The 18,323-nt window shown below is 40.3% G+C and overlaps 1 protein-coding gene across 2 annotated transcripts; it reads right to left on the bottom strand.

Annotated features, from left to right (window-relative positions):
• Positions 1–1,799: 1,799 nt before the first annotated feature.
• Positions 1,800–17,598, bottom strand: LOC308292016 (thyroglobulin-like). 2 transcript variants are annotated; one of them, XM_080734211.1, is made up of 17 exons: positions 17,349–17,598; positions 15,083–15,151; positions 14,823–14,936; positions 14,546–14,698; positions 12,816–12,949; positions 12,590–12,695; positions 11,667–11,794; positions 11,145–11,250; positions 9,891–9,991; positions 9,709–9,808; positions 8,479–8,594; positions 8,142–8,247; positions 7,215–7,348; positions 5,530–5,632; positions 4,262–4,389; positions 4,058–4,163; positions 1,800–1,882 (listed from the first exon to the last, which is right to left on the bottom strand). In XM_080734211.1, the coding sequence occupies exons 1-17, from the start codon at positions 17,407–17,409 to the stop codon at positions 1,875–1,877; spliced, it is 1,773 nt and encodes a 590-aa protein (XP_080590337.1). In that variant the 5' UTR covers positions 17,410–17,598; the 3' UTR covers positions 1,800–1,874. The 2 variants fall into 2 exon arrangements, with proteins under 2 accessions (XP_080590337.1, XP_080590338.1); XM_080734212.1 differs by lacking the exons at positions 14,546–14,698; positions 14,823–14,936; positions 15,083–15,151; positions 17,349–17,598 and adding an exon at positions 13,278–13,430.
• Between the last annotated feature and the right edge of the window lie 725 nt (positions 17,599–18,323).

Genomic DNA, 18,323 nt, shown 5'->3' on the forward strand with positions numbered 1-18,323 from the left:
TAGATGCCAGGTATTTAGAGCGTGACACCTGCAGACAGTCATGCTTCAAAGGGTAAAACAGCATCACCGCATTGTTGAGGATGGAAAGCCCCAGGGCACCTGATAACAGCAGTATGTTTTCTTCATTATTTTATATAAACAACTAAATCTGACACTTAACTAAACAGTGGTTTGTGAGAACGATTCTTATTTGCTCATGATCCTACATGCGGCAAGCAAAAAAGCTATCAAAAATAACTGGTTACAGAAAAGAAAATCCTATTTGTCAATATCATGAAACAGTTGAATCTTCTAAAGCAGATGACCTATTGAGACTTAAAATGATCATAATTATAATAATACAAATATTTGGGGGAAAGGAGATGGGAGAAATGGCTAGACCATTTAAATAACAGTTCTGACTTCTTGTGAATGTTGGTAGCATCCATGTTATATCTCAAACCTGTAAACATTTGCCCCTGCTATCTGTGCTGGACGTCCCATGACCTCTTTTGCTTTGTACTGTATGTTTGATTGTGTCTGCTTAAAAGCAGCCTACTGTGCTCAGACAGTAGCATACAGAGCAAACTGATTTCCTTGTGCGGGAGATGCAGAGTCGTCAAACAACAAATCTACAGCACCATTAAGAGCAGATGATGTAAAATAATCTTGGTTGGAAATAATAAATGCAGTTATTATGTCTGGCACCAGTCCTTTGACAAGCATTTCTCATTGTAAAGCCCAGTTTATTTGCTTTTTTTATTTCGTTTTTTGTCTACTTCTATATATGTTAGCCTAACAAAACGTTTTCTGGAAAATTGAGAAATAAAGAGTTTAAAAACAACAACAATGTGTATTACTGTATGTGTACAATGCAAAACCAAAGGCATGCCACACATACTAAAACCCTGGCCTCCAAGCGTTCTAGACTCTTCTCCATCCTAGCTCCCAGGTGGAATGACATCACAATGAGCATGTGTTTTGAGCTTGTAGATCTGCTATTTTTGGCTAATGTTCCCCCTAGAATATGGATGTCGGTTCATTCATGGCCAAACTGTATTTCTGGTAAATCGAAACTATCTTTGAATCATTGCTCAATTCCAAAACTAATATTTCAGGGAATTACCTTCCCCCAGTCAGGACTGCTGGCTCACTGCCCATTTTCGACCACAAACTCACCTCTTCACCTCAACCCCTACTACGTCAACCCCTAGACTCCTAGTCATTCCTTGTATCACTTCTTGTTGCTTATTTTTGATAGATGATAGTTATGCAGGGTGTGCTGTACAGTACTGTATGTTGGTTACTTGTTCACATAGCTATGTAGTTTAAATAGACATAAATTGTTTGCTTGTCCACAAATGCTACGTATGTTACTTAGATATAGCATATTAGACAGTTACTTTGTAGCATTTAATAGATGTCTTTGTCATTTATTGACTACAGTTCTTACCTCTCTTACGGCAATTTTGCGATTGAAAGTCACGCTGGATAACGGCTAAATTGTAAGATTCTGCAGTCCTGTCAATTTCAATCATAAACATTTGACCTTGCTACATTTTTATACTCTCAGAATTCAGTTGACATGCAGTGCACTAGGCGAATCTGCTAACTGGACAGCCCTTTTGGTAGTTATGATTTTGAAAATGGATCATATAATTGTGGAAGAACTTAAACTTGATTATTGCATAATTTGGCTGCAGTTTGTTTTCATAATCTTACAAACAGTTCAAGCTCATACCAAACACTAGACATATTGTGCAACACACTATTAGCCTCTTTTAATGGCTGTGCTTGACAAAGAATTCAACAAAAGAGCATTTAGTTCACTCTCCTTTATTGGATAAGGAAGGAAATTTTCCATTATGTCTCTTTCTTCTATGGTTTATCTCTTCTCATTGGTCTGTAAAAGACAAAAAAGAGAGAAAGAGAACACAAAAGATTAATTTAAGCATGTGGGTGGGTAGCTTTTTCAATTGCCAAACAGAAAAGTAATAAGTATGCAGCCATGTCATACTAATATCATATTACTCATCTTATCCTAGTGCATATGCTGTGAGTGTGTGCTTATTCAGGCGCCTTCAATTATTAACTTTCGACGATGACACATTTCACCACAGGCATTTCATGTGCCATGTGCTTTCTTAAAAATCTGTCTGTGGCTAGCCTGGAATTCTTTTTCTCACTTCGCTTCACGCAGACTAGCTGTGGTTAGTTGTATCAAAGAGAAATCGTTAACAATGAAGCAGAAAGGCTAATGCATCCATGTCTATGGTCCATTATTTGCTACACCCTAACCCCAGTGTTTCCAAACGTCTCCATGTCAATAAAAGACCCCAAATAGCCATGACCAGTGGCTCCAGTGGCAGCCCCAGCCTATATACTAATGCAGCTAACTAACTGCAGTATGTTTTAACATGGCTGGGGATGTCTAGCTGAGCTAGGCTAGCGGCCCCCATGCGGAAAGGCTGCTACTGAGGTAATGTGAGGTTAGGTGAGGGAGAGAGCTCTACTGAGGTTATGTGAGGTTAGGTGAGGGAGAGAGCTCTACTGAGGTTATGTGAGGTTAGGTGAGGCTGTGAGGGAGAGAGCTCTCGGTTGGCTGTTCAGCAATGACTAGAAAGATGCAATTGGAAATTGCAAGTGTGGTTGCTGTGACACTTGCAAATCTCTGTATCTGTCCTTGTCCCTATTTGAGCGGCGCTAACCATTCTGTCCTTGTCCCTTTTATGCCCATATATGGAGATCCCTGATGTCATCAATATTAAGCCCATATCTTGGAATGCACATATATGGACATAGTGTGTCAGTCTCATGTGGTCTATGATGTCATACATCTATGATGTCAGAAGGCCTACACGTAGCAATTCCTTCATCAATATAAACCAGTAACGACCAGAGGCGTCAATTGGGTATGGTTAGGTATGGCAGTTGCCATACCTTGGCTAAAGGGGAAAAAATTAAATGTATTTCCTAAAATAAATTCATGCCTGTTGATAGGGTATGTCAACATGACTGGTGTCTTGCACGCGTGAAGCCACAAAAAGATTAATCCAATGACGCTGCCAATGGCCATACCCAATTGATGCCTCTGGTCGTTGCTGGTTAATATTAATGAAAGAAATTGCTACGTGTATCAGGGGCTAACAGTCACCATTGACGTCCAGTTGTGCAATAACCGTTGTATCCATCTGTGATGTCAGTACTATGATGTCAGTCAGAGTATGACGTCAGCATGCAGACAGACAGCCATGTTGGCAACACTGTTTATAATCAGTGATGTCAGCATGCTCATCTCCAAATTTGGGCATTCATCTCCAAATTTGGGCATTGTTTCAGCATGCGGTGGCGACACCGTTTAGTATCAGTGATGTCGGCATACAGACAGATGGTCAGACGGCGGATGGCAGACGGACGGACAGACAGACATTCGCAAAATTAACCGATGAAGCCGGTCATTTGACATATGGCCTAAGTGCGTGCCACCAAAAATGTGGGAGGAGTAGTGCGGAGGAGTAGTGTGGCTTTGGTGACCTGGTCGCTGCCTCCACCCAACATCAGCTTGCTTAAAGGACAACTTTGTTTTTTTACAACAAGGGTTCATATTTTAGATTGTAATTAGAGAAAAGAAAAAGTGTGCGTTAAAATGTTTTCATTTTCTCCGTTCTATTGTTTTATCGCGTTTACCATGCTAAAATGTGGGGCATGCATACAATTGGCTAAATGTCTTTTTAGACACAATAAGCCAGCAGTTTCTTTATTGCTATTTACAGTAACACTTCTAGCCCCCATAAGTCACATTCAACCATGAAAGGTTGCGTTTTACACAGAATAAGCCTTGGGAATGGGCTTATTCTGTGTAAAATGACATATTTAGCCACTTGTACGCATGCCCCCAACCACTGAAATAAGAATCTCTAAAACAATAGAAAGAAGTAAATGAAATAATTTTAACACTCATCTTTTATATTCTTTAATTACAATCTAAAATATGAACCATTGTTGTAAAAAACGAAAGTTGTCCTTTAAGTACAGCAATTCACTACAAAGATAATCTCATGAAAATAAAAATTCTCACATAGTTTGTCACAGTCTATACGTGGTGTACCAGGTGATGTCCTGGTTCCTGCTTTCTCCTGTCCCAGACTGTCCACACACCAACAATGTCCAATGGAGCCGTGGCACTGTGATACACACAAAATTATACAGTATTATCTACAACAACAACAACAACAACAACTGTGTTTATTCAACTAGCTAGCTAAATCAACCACAGTCTTACCTGTTTAGGTGTGTATGTTCCATCAGCTTCACATTGAGGTATGAAAGCTCCAAGTATAGGATAACCTTCTGAAGTGGTGGTCGGAACGCTGTCTCTATGATGCTCACAGTGGGTCTCAGGACGTTCAGCTGGAGAGGAAAGAATTACATTACAAATTGCTTTAATCTCCATTGGCCCACCCTGAGGTAACCTTCCCATATGTTTTCAAACTATACTATAAATAACTGACTTTTGGATTTTAAACTGGCTATGTTTGGGTAAAAAGATTTGGAACAAAATGCCTGAAATCATGAATGCAGCATCAGATGGCTGTGAAAGGCCAAAGAAGACATGGCACCCTTTTCATATTGGCCTATTATAGCGCCACCAGAAGGCCACAATAACCTAAAAGACTTAGCGGAGACCTGTGCTCGGAAGAGCACTGCTTCGAGTCTCCCTTTTTGTCTTTTACAGACCAATGAGAAGAGATAAAACATAGTAGAAACTTCTAGAAAGAGACATTATTGAAAGTTAACCATCCATTAAAGGACAAGAGTGAACAAAATACTCTCTTTCAAGCGCAGCCAATAAAAGAGGCTACTGGAGTGTTGCACAAGAGCTTGAACAAAAGATAATGAAAACAAAGTTTCAAACAAGAGGCCACAGGCATTTTTTCAAGAAAGTAAATGGCACAAATTGGCACATGCAATGCTAGAGATGACATAATGGGTGAATAATTGAAGACGCCACTCTAAACATAATGCTTTGGGTTGGTTGCATAGAAACACTGGCTCCCCATCTTATGGCCCAATGACCACAGGACATGTTTGATTAGTCGTACATAGAATTTGAAAACTCCAAGGAATTGTTTTTCTTTCGATGCAAAAAAAAAAAATAATAATCCCAATTAACCTATTTTATTTATATGTTTATGAATTGAAGATGCTTTTCCAGTATTACATGAACCTAATGAGAGGTGACTTCCAAAACCTCCAAATACAATGAATGTGGTATTTTTCAGTTCAAAGGCTTTGTGTATATCCAGAACTTAAAGCGAGTCCATAGCAACCGTAGTTATTGTGCCCAACATGAACTAATCTGCTCTTATTTTACTCACATCCTGTTTAGTAACATACAAAGCCTTTAGGATTTGCAAATCAGATATTGAATAAGAATTTATGCATATGGAGAATTCCCCCCGACCCACACTCCTGATTTTAGTAATATTTTCAGAAAGACAAATTATACAGTGTCTTCCAAGACGATGCCGCCTATTTCCACATTCTCACCTGGATTGTCACAGTCTACGGTGGTACCAGGTGGTGTCTTGGTTCCCAACCTTTCCTTTCCTTGACTGTCCACACACCAGCAATGTCCTGTGGAGCCATGGCACTGCAATAGACAACAAAGAAGCTAGAAAAGGCAAATCTCACTGGCTCGTAGGCTGATACTGTTAAATTGGAAACAAGTGTATGTACCGACACATACTGCTCTTATGAAAGATGTTATGCAGCAACCTTTCATCAACCACTTCAATAAAAGTAAGCTGACCCCTCCAACATAGTAGCCTAATTATTGAAAATAATAATAATAAAAATCTATGTGGAAAAGATGGAGAAGAATGAGAAAGACAAAAAGGACTAGAGTGTTTCCATTTTTTATTATTCCATATCCCTTTGTTTCATTTTACAAGTGAAATACATCCATGTGTAACACGCCCAAGACCACTATCGATTAAAGAGACAGAGAGAATAACAGAAAGGGCACGATCCGTGCTGGAAGACTGAGAGCAAGAGTGTCTATTTACTGTTCTGTTAGTTTTTTTGTCTGTTTTTTATGTTGTTTGTTGTTTGTTTCTGTTTTTCTTTCATGTTATATTTGTACTTATATGTATTATTCATTGTACCATATCGCTGCCTTTCTTATATTTTGTTGTTTATAACTGTGAAATTATTCCTTGGTATGCCCAACACACAAATAAAAAGAGTATAAAAAAAAAAAAAAAAAAAAGCAAATCTCTGCAAGGATAGAGGGGATGCCCCAATAATAATAAAAATAAAAACACCACTGGTTCTCATAATAGGGTCCAGGGACCCCCAGGGATCCTTGAGGGGGTTCCATGGGGTCTCCAGCAAAATGAGGAACATGTTAACCCTATTTTACACTGGGTATTTGAAAATAGCATCAGTGTGTGGTCTCTGTCAGTCTGTCTGTCTGTCTGTCTATTTGTCTCTCTCACCATACTCTCTGTCTGTCTGTCTGTCTGTCTGTCTGTCTGTCTGTCTGTCTGTCTGTCTGTCTGTCTGTCTGTCTGTCTGTCTGTCTGTCTGTCTGTCTGTCTGTCTGTCTGTCTGTCTGTCTGTCTGTTTGTCTGTCTGTCACTCTCTGCCTCTGTCTACCTCTCTGTGCATTTGAAAATAGCCGATCTACAAGCTCTGCTCTGTTTTCTGATTTTGAAAGATATTTAGGACGCAGATCTTCTCTAATGGGGGTCCATGGCAAATAAGGTGTTCAGATAGTGGCCCACAGCCATGAAAATGTTTGAGAAACAGTGTCTGCAGTAACATCAAACTGCATGACTTGTGCACCTATGATACATGCTCGTGCACATGCATGCACAGTGCACGTGGCGCATCAACCCTGTCTCTCTCTCCTTCTGTCTTTTTGATGAATTGGAAAAAGGTGGTGTTGGATAACACACTCATCCAGTATTCAGCCAATCACTCATACAGTATGTATGAGTGATTGGCTGAAGTGAATGCATTCCATAACAGACACGTATCCCATAGCAAGGAGGGATAGTGAATCCACAAATATAACATTGTTTTTGGTGACTGATGGGAAAAGTATTGTTTAGTTCATTGGCATGCAGCAGCATGCACATGAAACATTGATCATTAATAACTCCTCTGTCTATTCGTCTGTCTATCTATAAACCATAGTTTTACCCTCTATCTATAAACCATCGTTTTACCTGTTTAGGTGTGTATGATCCATTAGCATCACACTGAGGTATGAAGGCTCCAAGTACAGGGTGACCTTCTGAAGTCAGGCTCGGAATGCTGTCTCGATGATGCTCACAGTGGGTCTTATTTCGCTCTAGCTCATCTGGACAGGAAAGAATTCATACACATCATTCAGAGCCTCGTAGTGTATACATGGTTTAACAACATTCTTGAATGCAGGCGCAGGTTTCAAGGGTGTTTAAAAAATTCCAGGCAAAGGTACAAGTGGGATAAGAAAAAAACGTACTCAAGGCACAATTCAGAAGTCAACTAGAAGCGGTGTTCTTCGAAGCACAGATCAGGTATGTTATTGTGACCTCCTGGTGCTATAATAGCCCAATGTGAAAATGATGCCATGGACGCTGCATGCATAATTGGAGGCATTTTTCTCCAAAAATGCTTAGCAAAAGTCATTCTTCTGGTGGTGCTATAACAGGCCAATGTGAAAAGGGTGGCATCCGATAGAGTAATAGTAAAGTCAGCCTCCTGGTGGCGCTATAATAAGCAGATAAGCAGGGAAAAGATTTTCTTTTGCCTCTAAGGAGTGTGCATACAACGCTTTACAAAGCATCCAAGGGAGTGTGTGTGAACAGTTTGGGAGCAACCGGGCTCTAATATGTTTGTTTCAAATACATCTTAAGATTTTTAAGACTGTTGCTACATTTGCAATTATGGAGGGTTCAGTCTTGAGAAATCTTGACGTTTTAATTTCCTTCTAAAAGACTAACAGACTGCCAGTTACCTTTCACTCAGAGTTTTTTTTTCTTTTCTATTACAGTAAGTGTTTGCTTTCATTTTTCTCTTGACTCAAGAAAGACAAGTTGCGGAGAAAACATATTCAAGTGATAGTAAATGTTAAGTGATTATGCTGCGGGAAAAAACTAAAACATTCTCACCTGTTTTTTCACAGTCATTTTGTGGCATACCAGGTAGTGTCCTGGTTCCCGATTTCTCCCTTCCTAGTGTGTCCACACACCAGCAATGACCAGTGGAGCCATGGCACTGCAATACACAATAGAAAAATTGTATAATATAATATTATAATAATATTGTCTGTCTGTCTGTCTGTCTGTCTGTCTGTCTGTCTGTCTGTCTGTCTGTCTGTCTGTCTGTCTGTCTGTCTGTCTGTCTGTCTGTCTGTGTCTGTGTCTGTGTCTGTGTGTGTCTGTGTGTGTCTGTGTGTGTTTGTTTGTCTAGATCTGTCTATCTATCTATCTAAAAGCATAGTTTTACCTGTCGAGGTGCGTACTCTCCTTTAGCATCACATTGAGGAGCGAAGGATCCAGGATAACTCACTGGAAGGCTGTCTCTATGATGCTCACAGAGGGTCTTAAGAGGCTCTGGTTCAACTGGAGAGGAAAGGATTAACAAACATGTAACACTAGCAGGGCATATTCTCTTTAAATAATAACATAACCGATGGTGATGATAAAAAAAATCCCATAATAAGGTATCAAATAGGCATCTCATGGGCAAAGCACTTTCTTGAGAGATGTTAACACTTAATTTCTTTCTTAGAAATCACTCCAGGCCCCTATCACTCCTAAATGCAGACTTAAAGATGTTTTGCTGTAAAATCTTGGCTTTGTGCCTTCAAGGATATTTCTTTATCCTGATTTTAAGAATATTTTAAGAAAGACATGTTTAGTCAGGAACACTTAACATTTATTGCAACAAATGGATGTTGTTCAAGCAGCTTGATATGCAAAATCAGGGAATGTTAAGCAAACCCCCCATAAGGATACAATAGCAGTACAATAGTAATACATTGACATATAAGCTTGAATCAACAGACGTAAATCACAAGTTGTCAGGATCTGGTGGTGTGGTGAGGACCCAAATGCAGACAGCCAGGCAAAGTAGAGTGCAAAACCCATTGTAGGGTGTTTTAATACAGGAAACAAACAAACATGAAGCTCTTGACAGCCAGGTGACACTAGACAATGACTCAACAAAGACTAACTGGGGAACAAGACTGATATACACATGAGGACTGATTACACATGAGATACAGCTGGGTAGAACATAGAAACATGACAACTAGACCAGGGAACACACATAGAAATACAACACCTAGACAATGACAAAAGTCTGTGACCGTGACACAAGTATTTCATCCTATGCTGATCAAAGGTGGAGGCTGGGGTGGAGGAGGCAGCTAAGCGGCAACGGATCCGAAGCTTCGGATCCAAGACAAGCAGAGCTATAGTGAATGCAAGCCAAATGCAAGCCTCCCTTACTGAGCGTGAGCTCTGATTGTATGGCAATGTGACGTAATGACCAGCAGATCTGTGAATGAGGAATAGGAAAGGAGCTGACTGACAGCCGATTACAGCTGGGTGGGAGAGACTCTTGTGTCCTGCATAAACTAACGCAAAAGTTGCCAGTTTCTGCTAGGAAATATAGTCAGGTGATTGGAAATGACAGGTGATTACTGATTATGGCTAAACACTACATTCTCACCTGTACAGCCTGTGCGTGACATACCAGGCCCTGTCCTGGTCCCCGATTTCTCCTTTCCTAGACTGTCCACACACCAGCAATGTCCTGTCGAGCCATGGCACTGCAATACACAACATAAAATACTATGATATAATAACTTATCCATCCATCCATCCATTATTAAGGTTAAGCCATAGTTTTACCTGTAGAGGTGAATACTCTCCATCAGCATCACATTGAGGTACAAAGGATCCAGGCATAACTGGAGCATTGTCTCTATGATGCTGACAGGGCTTCGGACTCACTGGATCATATGGAGAGGAAAGGATTAGAGGATAGAGGATAGAATTGATTAGTAATGATTCACTAACAATTCCCATATTGCCAATTAAGGTATGTGAACAAGGCATTTCATGTACATCCTTGAGAAGGTGCCCGCGGCTGCTTGTATCAAACTGGACCATAACAAGTTTATTATGCAAGTCAATTGTTCCTTGGACCCCAGGAAGACTAGCTGACGTTAAGGAGTCATGTAATGGGTAGATCCCCATTACATGACGCCTTAAATAAACAAATAAACAAATAAAATTCAATGTGCTTTTATACAAAATGTTAAGCAAAAGAATTCCATTATAAAAAGACAGTGCATAGTTTTAAATGCCATTCACTGCTATTCATTTTGAAACGGTGTGTGGAAGGTTACCAGAGGGGAAGCAGTCGTCAGGTAAAGGGTTAGAGTGTAGCAATGGACCATAGACATATTACTGTAAATGTATAGGCCTTTATGCATCATTGTTGAAGGAGTACGACCATGTAATTTTCCATTGTCAACATCGCCACCATAGATAACATTTCAACCATTTCCATAAAAATTGCTTTATTTTTTAAATATGTTTATGTTTTGTTCATATTAAATAAACATTCATGTATTTTTTGTCATTAGCTAAAACTAACAGTGTTATTAAAAGCCATATTAATGGCTGTATTAGAGCAATGCAGTAATTTTAGATGAAATAAATAACAGCATTGTGATTTGCAAAAGTTTGCATATCTACAAAAATGTCTCGTAGTGCTGACTATGATGCATCATCTTAAGTACACAATTCATTACATAAACTAGACTACACTCTGTCGAGGTGCCAACTTGCAACTTGTGCACTCATAGCCAAATATGTCTGGTAATTCGTGTCACTTTCCGTAGAAAAAACAAGTATGACCAGCAGAGATTGCAAGTAGGGTGATGATAGCTGTCAGTGGCTATATGTTGTTAGTTGGTGGTGATGTCACCGCAAACATCACAGAGAACACCCAGCCAATGAGGCTGGGCCTCATTGGCTGTGGCCACATACAGTACATACCCTCATACCTACAGAGTACAGACATCTATCACCCTAATTGCGGGCTCTGCTGGAGCAAGTAATAATCTCAAGAAAAGAACAAATACAATTCTTTCTCACCTAGTTTTTCACAGTCTTTGGGTGGTGTACCAGGTGATGTCCTGGTTCCTGCCTTCTCCTTTCCCAGACTGTCCACACACCAACAACGTCCAGTGGAGCCGTGGCACTGCGATACACACCACATAACATACGGTAAACACATAGAAAGGTGCACTCCATAGAGCGCGGATCTCAGCCAGCTGGTGATTTTAAAACAAGTTTGTAAATTAACTGTTCTTTACTGATTCAATGCGTTAACTTTCTATAATATTGAAGAGCATTCTCTTTTTGCAAGTTACAGAGGTGTTGCTTTTGCTGATATTGTGTTAGTTATCCCTCTGTCTGTCTGTCTGTCTGTCTGTCTGTCTGTCTGTCTGTCTGTCTGTCTGTTGCTCTCTTTCTCTCAAATCAATTCAATTCAAAGAGGCTTTATTGGGGTGGGAAACTTAATTGAAAACATCATCTCCACCCTCGGTCTTCACGGCCTGGCAAAGATAACAGCAATTATATTTATTCAGCTAGTGAAATTAACCACACTTTTACCTGTTGATGTGTGTATGTTCCATCAGCATCACATTCAGGTATGAAAGCTCCAAGTATAGGATGACCTTCTGAAGTGGTGGTCGGAATGCTGTCTCTATGGTGCTCACAGTGGGTCTTAGGACGTTCAACTTGACAGGAAAGAATCAAAACAAGTTGATCAGAGCCCTTTTGCTTCTTGAGTGTATACAAGGATTATTGCGACCGTCAGGTCGCATTTACTATCCAAACCTCCACCGGCTGTCTGTCCGTCCGTCTGTCAGTCTGTCTGTCACACTTTTGCCCTACTCATATCTCCGCCATCGTTGCCCCTATCCATGTGAAATTTTCCACACACACTCCTTGCCTGCCAAACCACAACCTTCAGGACCCCTGGACCTCCACGGACCCCCAGGGACCCCCTGCCACCAACACCAAATCAACACCCCAACTGGGCTGCTCACGGGGAATTCCCGGGGACCACCGACTCCTGCTGCTCCAACAGTCCTTCACCTTCATTGGTTTAACTTTGCCCCGCCCCCTCCTCTGATTATCCCAAACTTTATTTGGCTTTACTCATTAACTGTTTGTCGTACACACTTGTGGGTGGTGTCAATTAACTTCATTAAGAGTCCTTCACCTTAATTGGTTTACTGTAACTTTGCCCCGTCCCCTCCTCTGATTGTCCGAAACTTTATTTGGCTTTGCTCATCAACCGTTTGTCATACAAACTTGTGGGTGGAACCAATGCCACTTACAGGCCTCTTTGTGTAGACTGTGACCTACTATACTTATATTCTGTGCATTACAGCATTCACAGACTAACAGCAGAGGCAACCATGCAAGTAACCAACCTGCTCATCAGCGTATTTCTGCTAGGAAAGGTGATTTTAAGGTGATTTTAAATGTCAGGGGATGTTGGGGAGAAAATAAATCAACATTCTCACCTGGGTTGTCACAGTCTTTGGGTGGTGTACCAGGTGATGTCCTGGTTCCCAGTCTCTCCCGTCCCAGATCGTCCACACACCAGCAATGTCCAGTGGAGCCGTGGCACTGGGATACACAACATAACAGAGTAATATATAATCTGTCTATCTGTCTGTCTGTCTGTCTGTCTGTCTGTCTGTCTGTCTGTCTGTCTGTCTGTCTGTCTGTGTATCGATCTATTTTTACCTGTTGATGTGTGTATGTTCCATCAGTGTCACATTGAGGTACGAAGGCTCCAAGTACAGGATGACCTCCTGGAGTCTTGCTCGGAATGCTATCTCTATGACGCTCACAGTGGGTCTTAGCACTCACTGGTACACCTGGACAGGAAAGAATGAAAACACACATCAGTCTGCCTTCAGGTTGACACCAGCAATAGTCACGTGCCTCCTCGCTCCCACAATCTTAATCAATCTAAAACTTCAACGGTACAACTCGAACATAACAGAACAGAGACAATTAACATATTGAGTATCAGCATTTAAAAAAGGTCCTCCAATGGAAGGAAGACACGAAGGAAGCACAAACACGACGGCGATTGCAGCATTGCTAGTGAAGCACAAGGCCTCATTCTCTGCTGAGTGAGTTTAAAACTCTCTAAAGTGAACTTGCTCCAGGTATAATATGGTCTGTTCAAAGCCTTCCTACCTTGAGCCAGGCTCAGGTACATGCAGGCGAGCAGCAATAAGAAGAACATGAGTCGGTTCATGGCTGTTGGTGCTGCTTTCTGATCAGAATAAACTGAGTCTGCTTTCTCTCCACTTTTATAGAGTAAAGTAGGCCTACTGTAGTGTACTGCAAAGCAAATACTTGCTTTCCAGCAGTGAGCAGCTGCTGCTACAGTTTGAGTTCAAAGATTGTTTGATGTTATGCAACTGAACTTTCAGTATATTCATATGAAAGCCCCCCCTTAGGGTCTACTGTTTTTATCAGAGATTCTGAAAACTAAACAAAATGCTTGCAAAATCAAGATTAAGAAAACACAGCCGACAAACAAATTACATTGTTCTGTCAGGTCGGGACAATGTCCGCAGATGCCCTTTAGATTGTAGGGCAACACCGGACAATGTGTGTGTGTGTGTGTGTGTGTGTGTGTGTGTGTGTGTGTGTGTGTGTGTGTGTGTGTGTGTGTGTGTGTGTGTGTGTGTGTGTGTGTGTGTGTGTGTGTGTGTGTGTGTGTGCGTGCGCGTGTGTGCGTGTGTGTGTGCATGCGTGCGTGTGTGTGGTGTTACGACTGCGGATGTGATATGATTAGATGGCATAATGGGAATTATTATTCATGTATTGTATGTTATTCAGGTCCTATGTGTAATTTATCCATGACCAATCTGGGAAGCCATCAGCAAATATGAATTTGCTGAGCTCTGAATCTGTCTTGAGCAGGGCAGGAATTTCAGCGAGGTAACGAAGGTCATGGCTGTCGTTGCCCCTCAGTTTGGCCTTGTGCTCCTCAAAATGGCATGCCCTGAGGCCACAGTGGCCTTAATGCCACAGCTGACTGTACCACTTTCTCCTCTGTCTCTTTCTTGTCAATATGTAGACCAGTGTTTCTTTCTTGTCGTAATGCAGTGTCTTTAGTTGAGATTCAGAATTCTTAACTCCCTGAGTCACCATCTTTAAACCAATCCAGTGACTTCCAATCCAGTGACTAATCTAGTGATTGGTGCTGCATGGGCTGAGCATGGATCAGTTTGTAAATACCATAATTTATTTATTTCACTGCAGATAGTCTACATATTTCATTTAAAATCCTTAAACCTTAAATTACATTAAATAATTTAGTATTTCAATGGACTAAAATCGTGTTTTATTTGATGGCCTTCGATCCTGTCCTGGCAGCACAGGTGGATGTCATAATATTGGTAGAAATTGTTTGGTGGATGTTGAAAGGGTTTGTTTGTTGTTTGAAAGAATACCTCTTACAACCAGGCTGATCAGAATTTCATCAAAGGGCTTGATATCATTGGGAGCTGTGACCTCACAACGATAGTCTGCAGTATCTGATCTTGTGGCATTAGTTATCACTAATGTTGCAGGCTCTTTGATCATTGCTCTATTCTCCAAATCACCTGCAGGAGTAAACAATATATAATCATTAAAAAAAAGAAATAACACATTTACAATTAATAGTTCATTTCCATGGTAGAATGGGGTTTCATTTAACTCTAAAATGTGTTCATTGTTATACATTACCTGAAACCTTCCCATCAAAGTACACAAAATGGTAATCCCCATTCTGTATCTTCTTCCATTCAATTCTGGGACTGCGTGTGGTAGTGGACTCGATCAGACAGGATAATTCGATCGCTGCAAGAGAAGGAGGAAGTTAGATCATGGCAAGAGATTCAGTCAGGATACATCTGAGAGAAGACTGACTTCATGATTTCATTTAAAGCATCATGTGACAAAACTGTAATTGTCAAATTAGCATTTGGCAGGAAATTTGCTCTTACATTCAAACTCGTTGGTCCATGGTGCCTGGTTGTTTGACTTGAGTGTCACTGCTAATACATTGACATAGCCTGTAAGACATGGTAGAGGGAAAATAAACATTAATCTACCTGGTGCATGGGTTTTGATGTCAACATATTACATCAATGACCTTGTGTTATATCAATGACGATATACAAAAAAAACATAATAAATGGGTGTTTGTTTGAGTCTATTTCTTTTTACAGACCAAATAACTTTATTTCAAGGCAATTTCTGAAAAGTACACATTTGTGTTTCTGTGTTTGTGTGCGTGCTACCAACATGGCGACGAGGTCGCATGTGTGTGTGTTGGAACTGTATGAGCAAGAGGGCGCTTTGGATATCATGTTTGTGCGTGTGTGTTTGCTGTGGGTCCACAACGTGCCAAAGGATAGATGATAGATAGATAGATACCTTTATTATCCCAAGGGGGAAAATTAGTTGCCCAGAGGCAGCACAGCAGTATAAGGTTATTTACAAAGTTACAGAGAAGTATGAAAAAGATAAAAAGAAAAAACAAGAACAGAGTACAGAGTACAGTAAGTACAGTAAGAGCAAGGTACAACAGGAAAGGGAACGAATAATATATATACATAAAGTGTCAACAACCGAACGGTCTTCCCACTAGGAGCGACCACAACATGAGGGACGCACGTGTGTGCGTGTGACATGTGTGTGTGTGTGTGTGTGTGTGTGTGTGTGTGTGTGTGTGTGTGTGTGTGTGTGTGTGTGTGTGTGTGTGTGTGTGTGTGTGTGTGTGTGTGTGTTGACCATGTAGGTCAGGCCTACACAATACCTTCCATGCCTGATATACTGTGCACCCAAACTCTTCACATAGCCTACTATGGGTGCTCATATGGCCGAACAGGTATGGACTATATTTCTTTTGAGTATAGTCTTGTCAGACATTTCTCATTTATGACAGTGGTGTAAAGTAACTACTAGTAAGACGCCTCAGGGCGACAAGCGACCTCGCCCTAAAGGGAGAGGTCACGCCACAGTGATGTGGACATCAGGTATCTCCATATATGGGCATAAAAGTGATTTGTTCCTATGGCATCACAGGGATCTCCATATCTACATATATGGGCATAAAAGGGATTTGTTCCCCCTGGCATCACAGGGATCTCTCTTACAGGGCATCATTAATATTGATGACATCAGGGAACTCCATATATGGGCATAAAAAGGGATTCTGTTAGTGTGACATCACAGTGAAGCCAGAGCGTGATGTCAGAGCGGCAAACCCATTCTGTTAGAGTGGTTCCCCTGACATCACAGTGACATCAGAGCATCAGAGCACCAAACCCATAGACTGTAAAAATGTGTACACGTCTACACGGACGGACGCGGACAAGCTGTGACATTTCTCATAGTAAACTGCAAACTTCTGTCGCAATTAACTAAGTACATTTACTCAAGTTCTGTACTTAAGTACACTTATTAGGTATTTTTTACTTTACTGGAGTATTTCACATTTTCTCTACTTTTACTTCTACTCCACAACATCTCAGAGGCAAATATTATACTTTTACACTTTTACACATTATAACAAAATACATTCACCACTTCCAGCCCTATACATTTCAGTCATTTAAAATTAGCCAATCTACAAGAGATTTTTAAAATACATTTTATACATTTGAAAACATTTGTGAAATGGGACATTCTGCATAATGAGTACTTTATGTACATTTTGATACCAATACTCTTGGTACTTTTACTCAAGTAAATTTTGAATTTTGGACTTTTACTTGTGTCTGCATTGCAGTATTGATACTTTTACTCAAGTAAAACATGTGAATACTTTTACCACCACTTTAATTATTTTTAGCCTTCTTGATTAAAAGTATACAATAGCACAATGTAGAATATAGCCTACTCTGTTATTAGTACCATACTTTCAAAATTGTACTTAAATACAAATAAATATACATAGTATTTTTCAATAGTCTACTTTACTCACTCACTCAGTATTAACAAAATGTACAGTAGCCTATTGCTACAAATTGGTGCCTTGCAAAGGGCTTTATAAGAACCAAATGCAAATTTTTCCAACTTGTATACACCCAACTTTTCCAAATCTTAGCAAGGAGTCAGCATTCAAACTGTGATATTATAGATAATATTTGCCTAGTGGCTTTAGTATCACAACACATGTCACGTGTCATATTTTCTTTTTGAAAGTCTTGGAAAAATATGAATTATTCTCAACAATAGTTTTGATCAAAAAGATCACAAGCTCACCCATAAGCTGAAGACATAAAACAAGTGCAGTAAACCAATGCCAGTTGCTGGAAAATGCCATGTTGGAAATGAGATGATTCCACAGAGGCAGCACAAGTGGGATTCAATAATAGGCCTGCTGATCTGTCACTTATTAACTATGAGTAACTAAAACGTGATCGCTACCATGATTGAAAATAATTATGAACCAATTGTAGCACCATCTACTGTATAACTATTAATTTAGCGAATGTCTGTCCGTCCGTCTGACCATCTGCATGCTGACTACACATCACTGATACTACTCAGTTTTGCTGCCATGGTACTGTCTGTCTGCATGCTGACATCATGTCATACTCTGATGTCATATTACTGACATCACAGTCTGGCCAGGACAAGATCTGCCCAACAGGCACTCCAACATGGAACACCATATATGGGCATAAAGATCTGCCCAAGAGGCACCCCCTGGCCACAGGACTAGTTGTAGTATAAAGAAACTGTGCAGCATTAATTAGTCGACTAATAGAAAATATGCCATACAATGTATTACAGTTTTACATTTCATATAAAACATTGTATTTATATTTTATTTATATATGTTCATAATAATCTGTATCTAATCTGGATTTCAAATTTTGGACTTTGACATCTATACTATAATTTTGCGAATGTCTGTCTGTCTGAGTGAGTGAGTGAGTGTCTGTCTGTCTGTATGAAACAGCGTTTCTCCTCGGTGGCTGGAGCAATTGATCTGAAATCGCATCACCATCAGCATATGAACACACCTGACATAACTGTGAAGCCCGTTTGTCACTTTCACAAATCGTATGCTGTATAATAGCATTTTTATGGTGTATCTATATCTATTTAGCCTACAGTACCTTTTGTGACCACACATGTTAAGGGAGGGGCGCTGTTGTTCAGGCCATGCACAATCACACACAAACCCACACACACACACACACACACACACACACACACACACACACACGG

The sequence above is a fragment of the Nannobrachium achirus genome (assembly GCF_963921795.1).
Source record: "Nannobrachium achirus genome assembly, chromosome: 1".
Classification (NCBI taxonomy): domain Eukaryota; kingdom Metazoa; phylum Chordata; class Actinopteri; order Myctophiformes; family Myctophidae; genus Nannobrachium; species Nannobrachium achirus.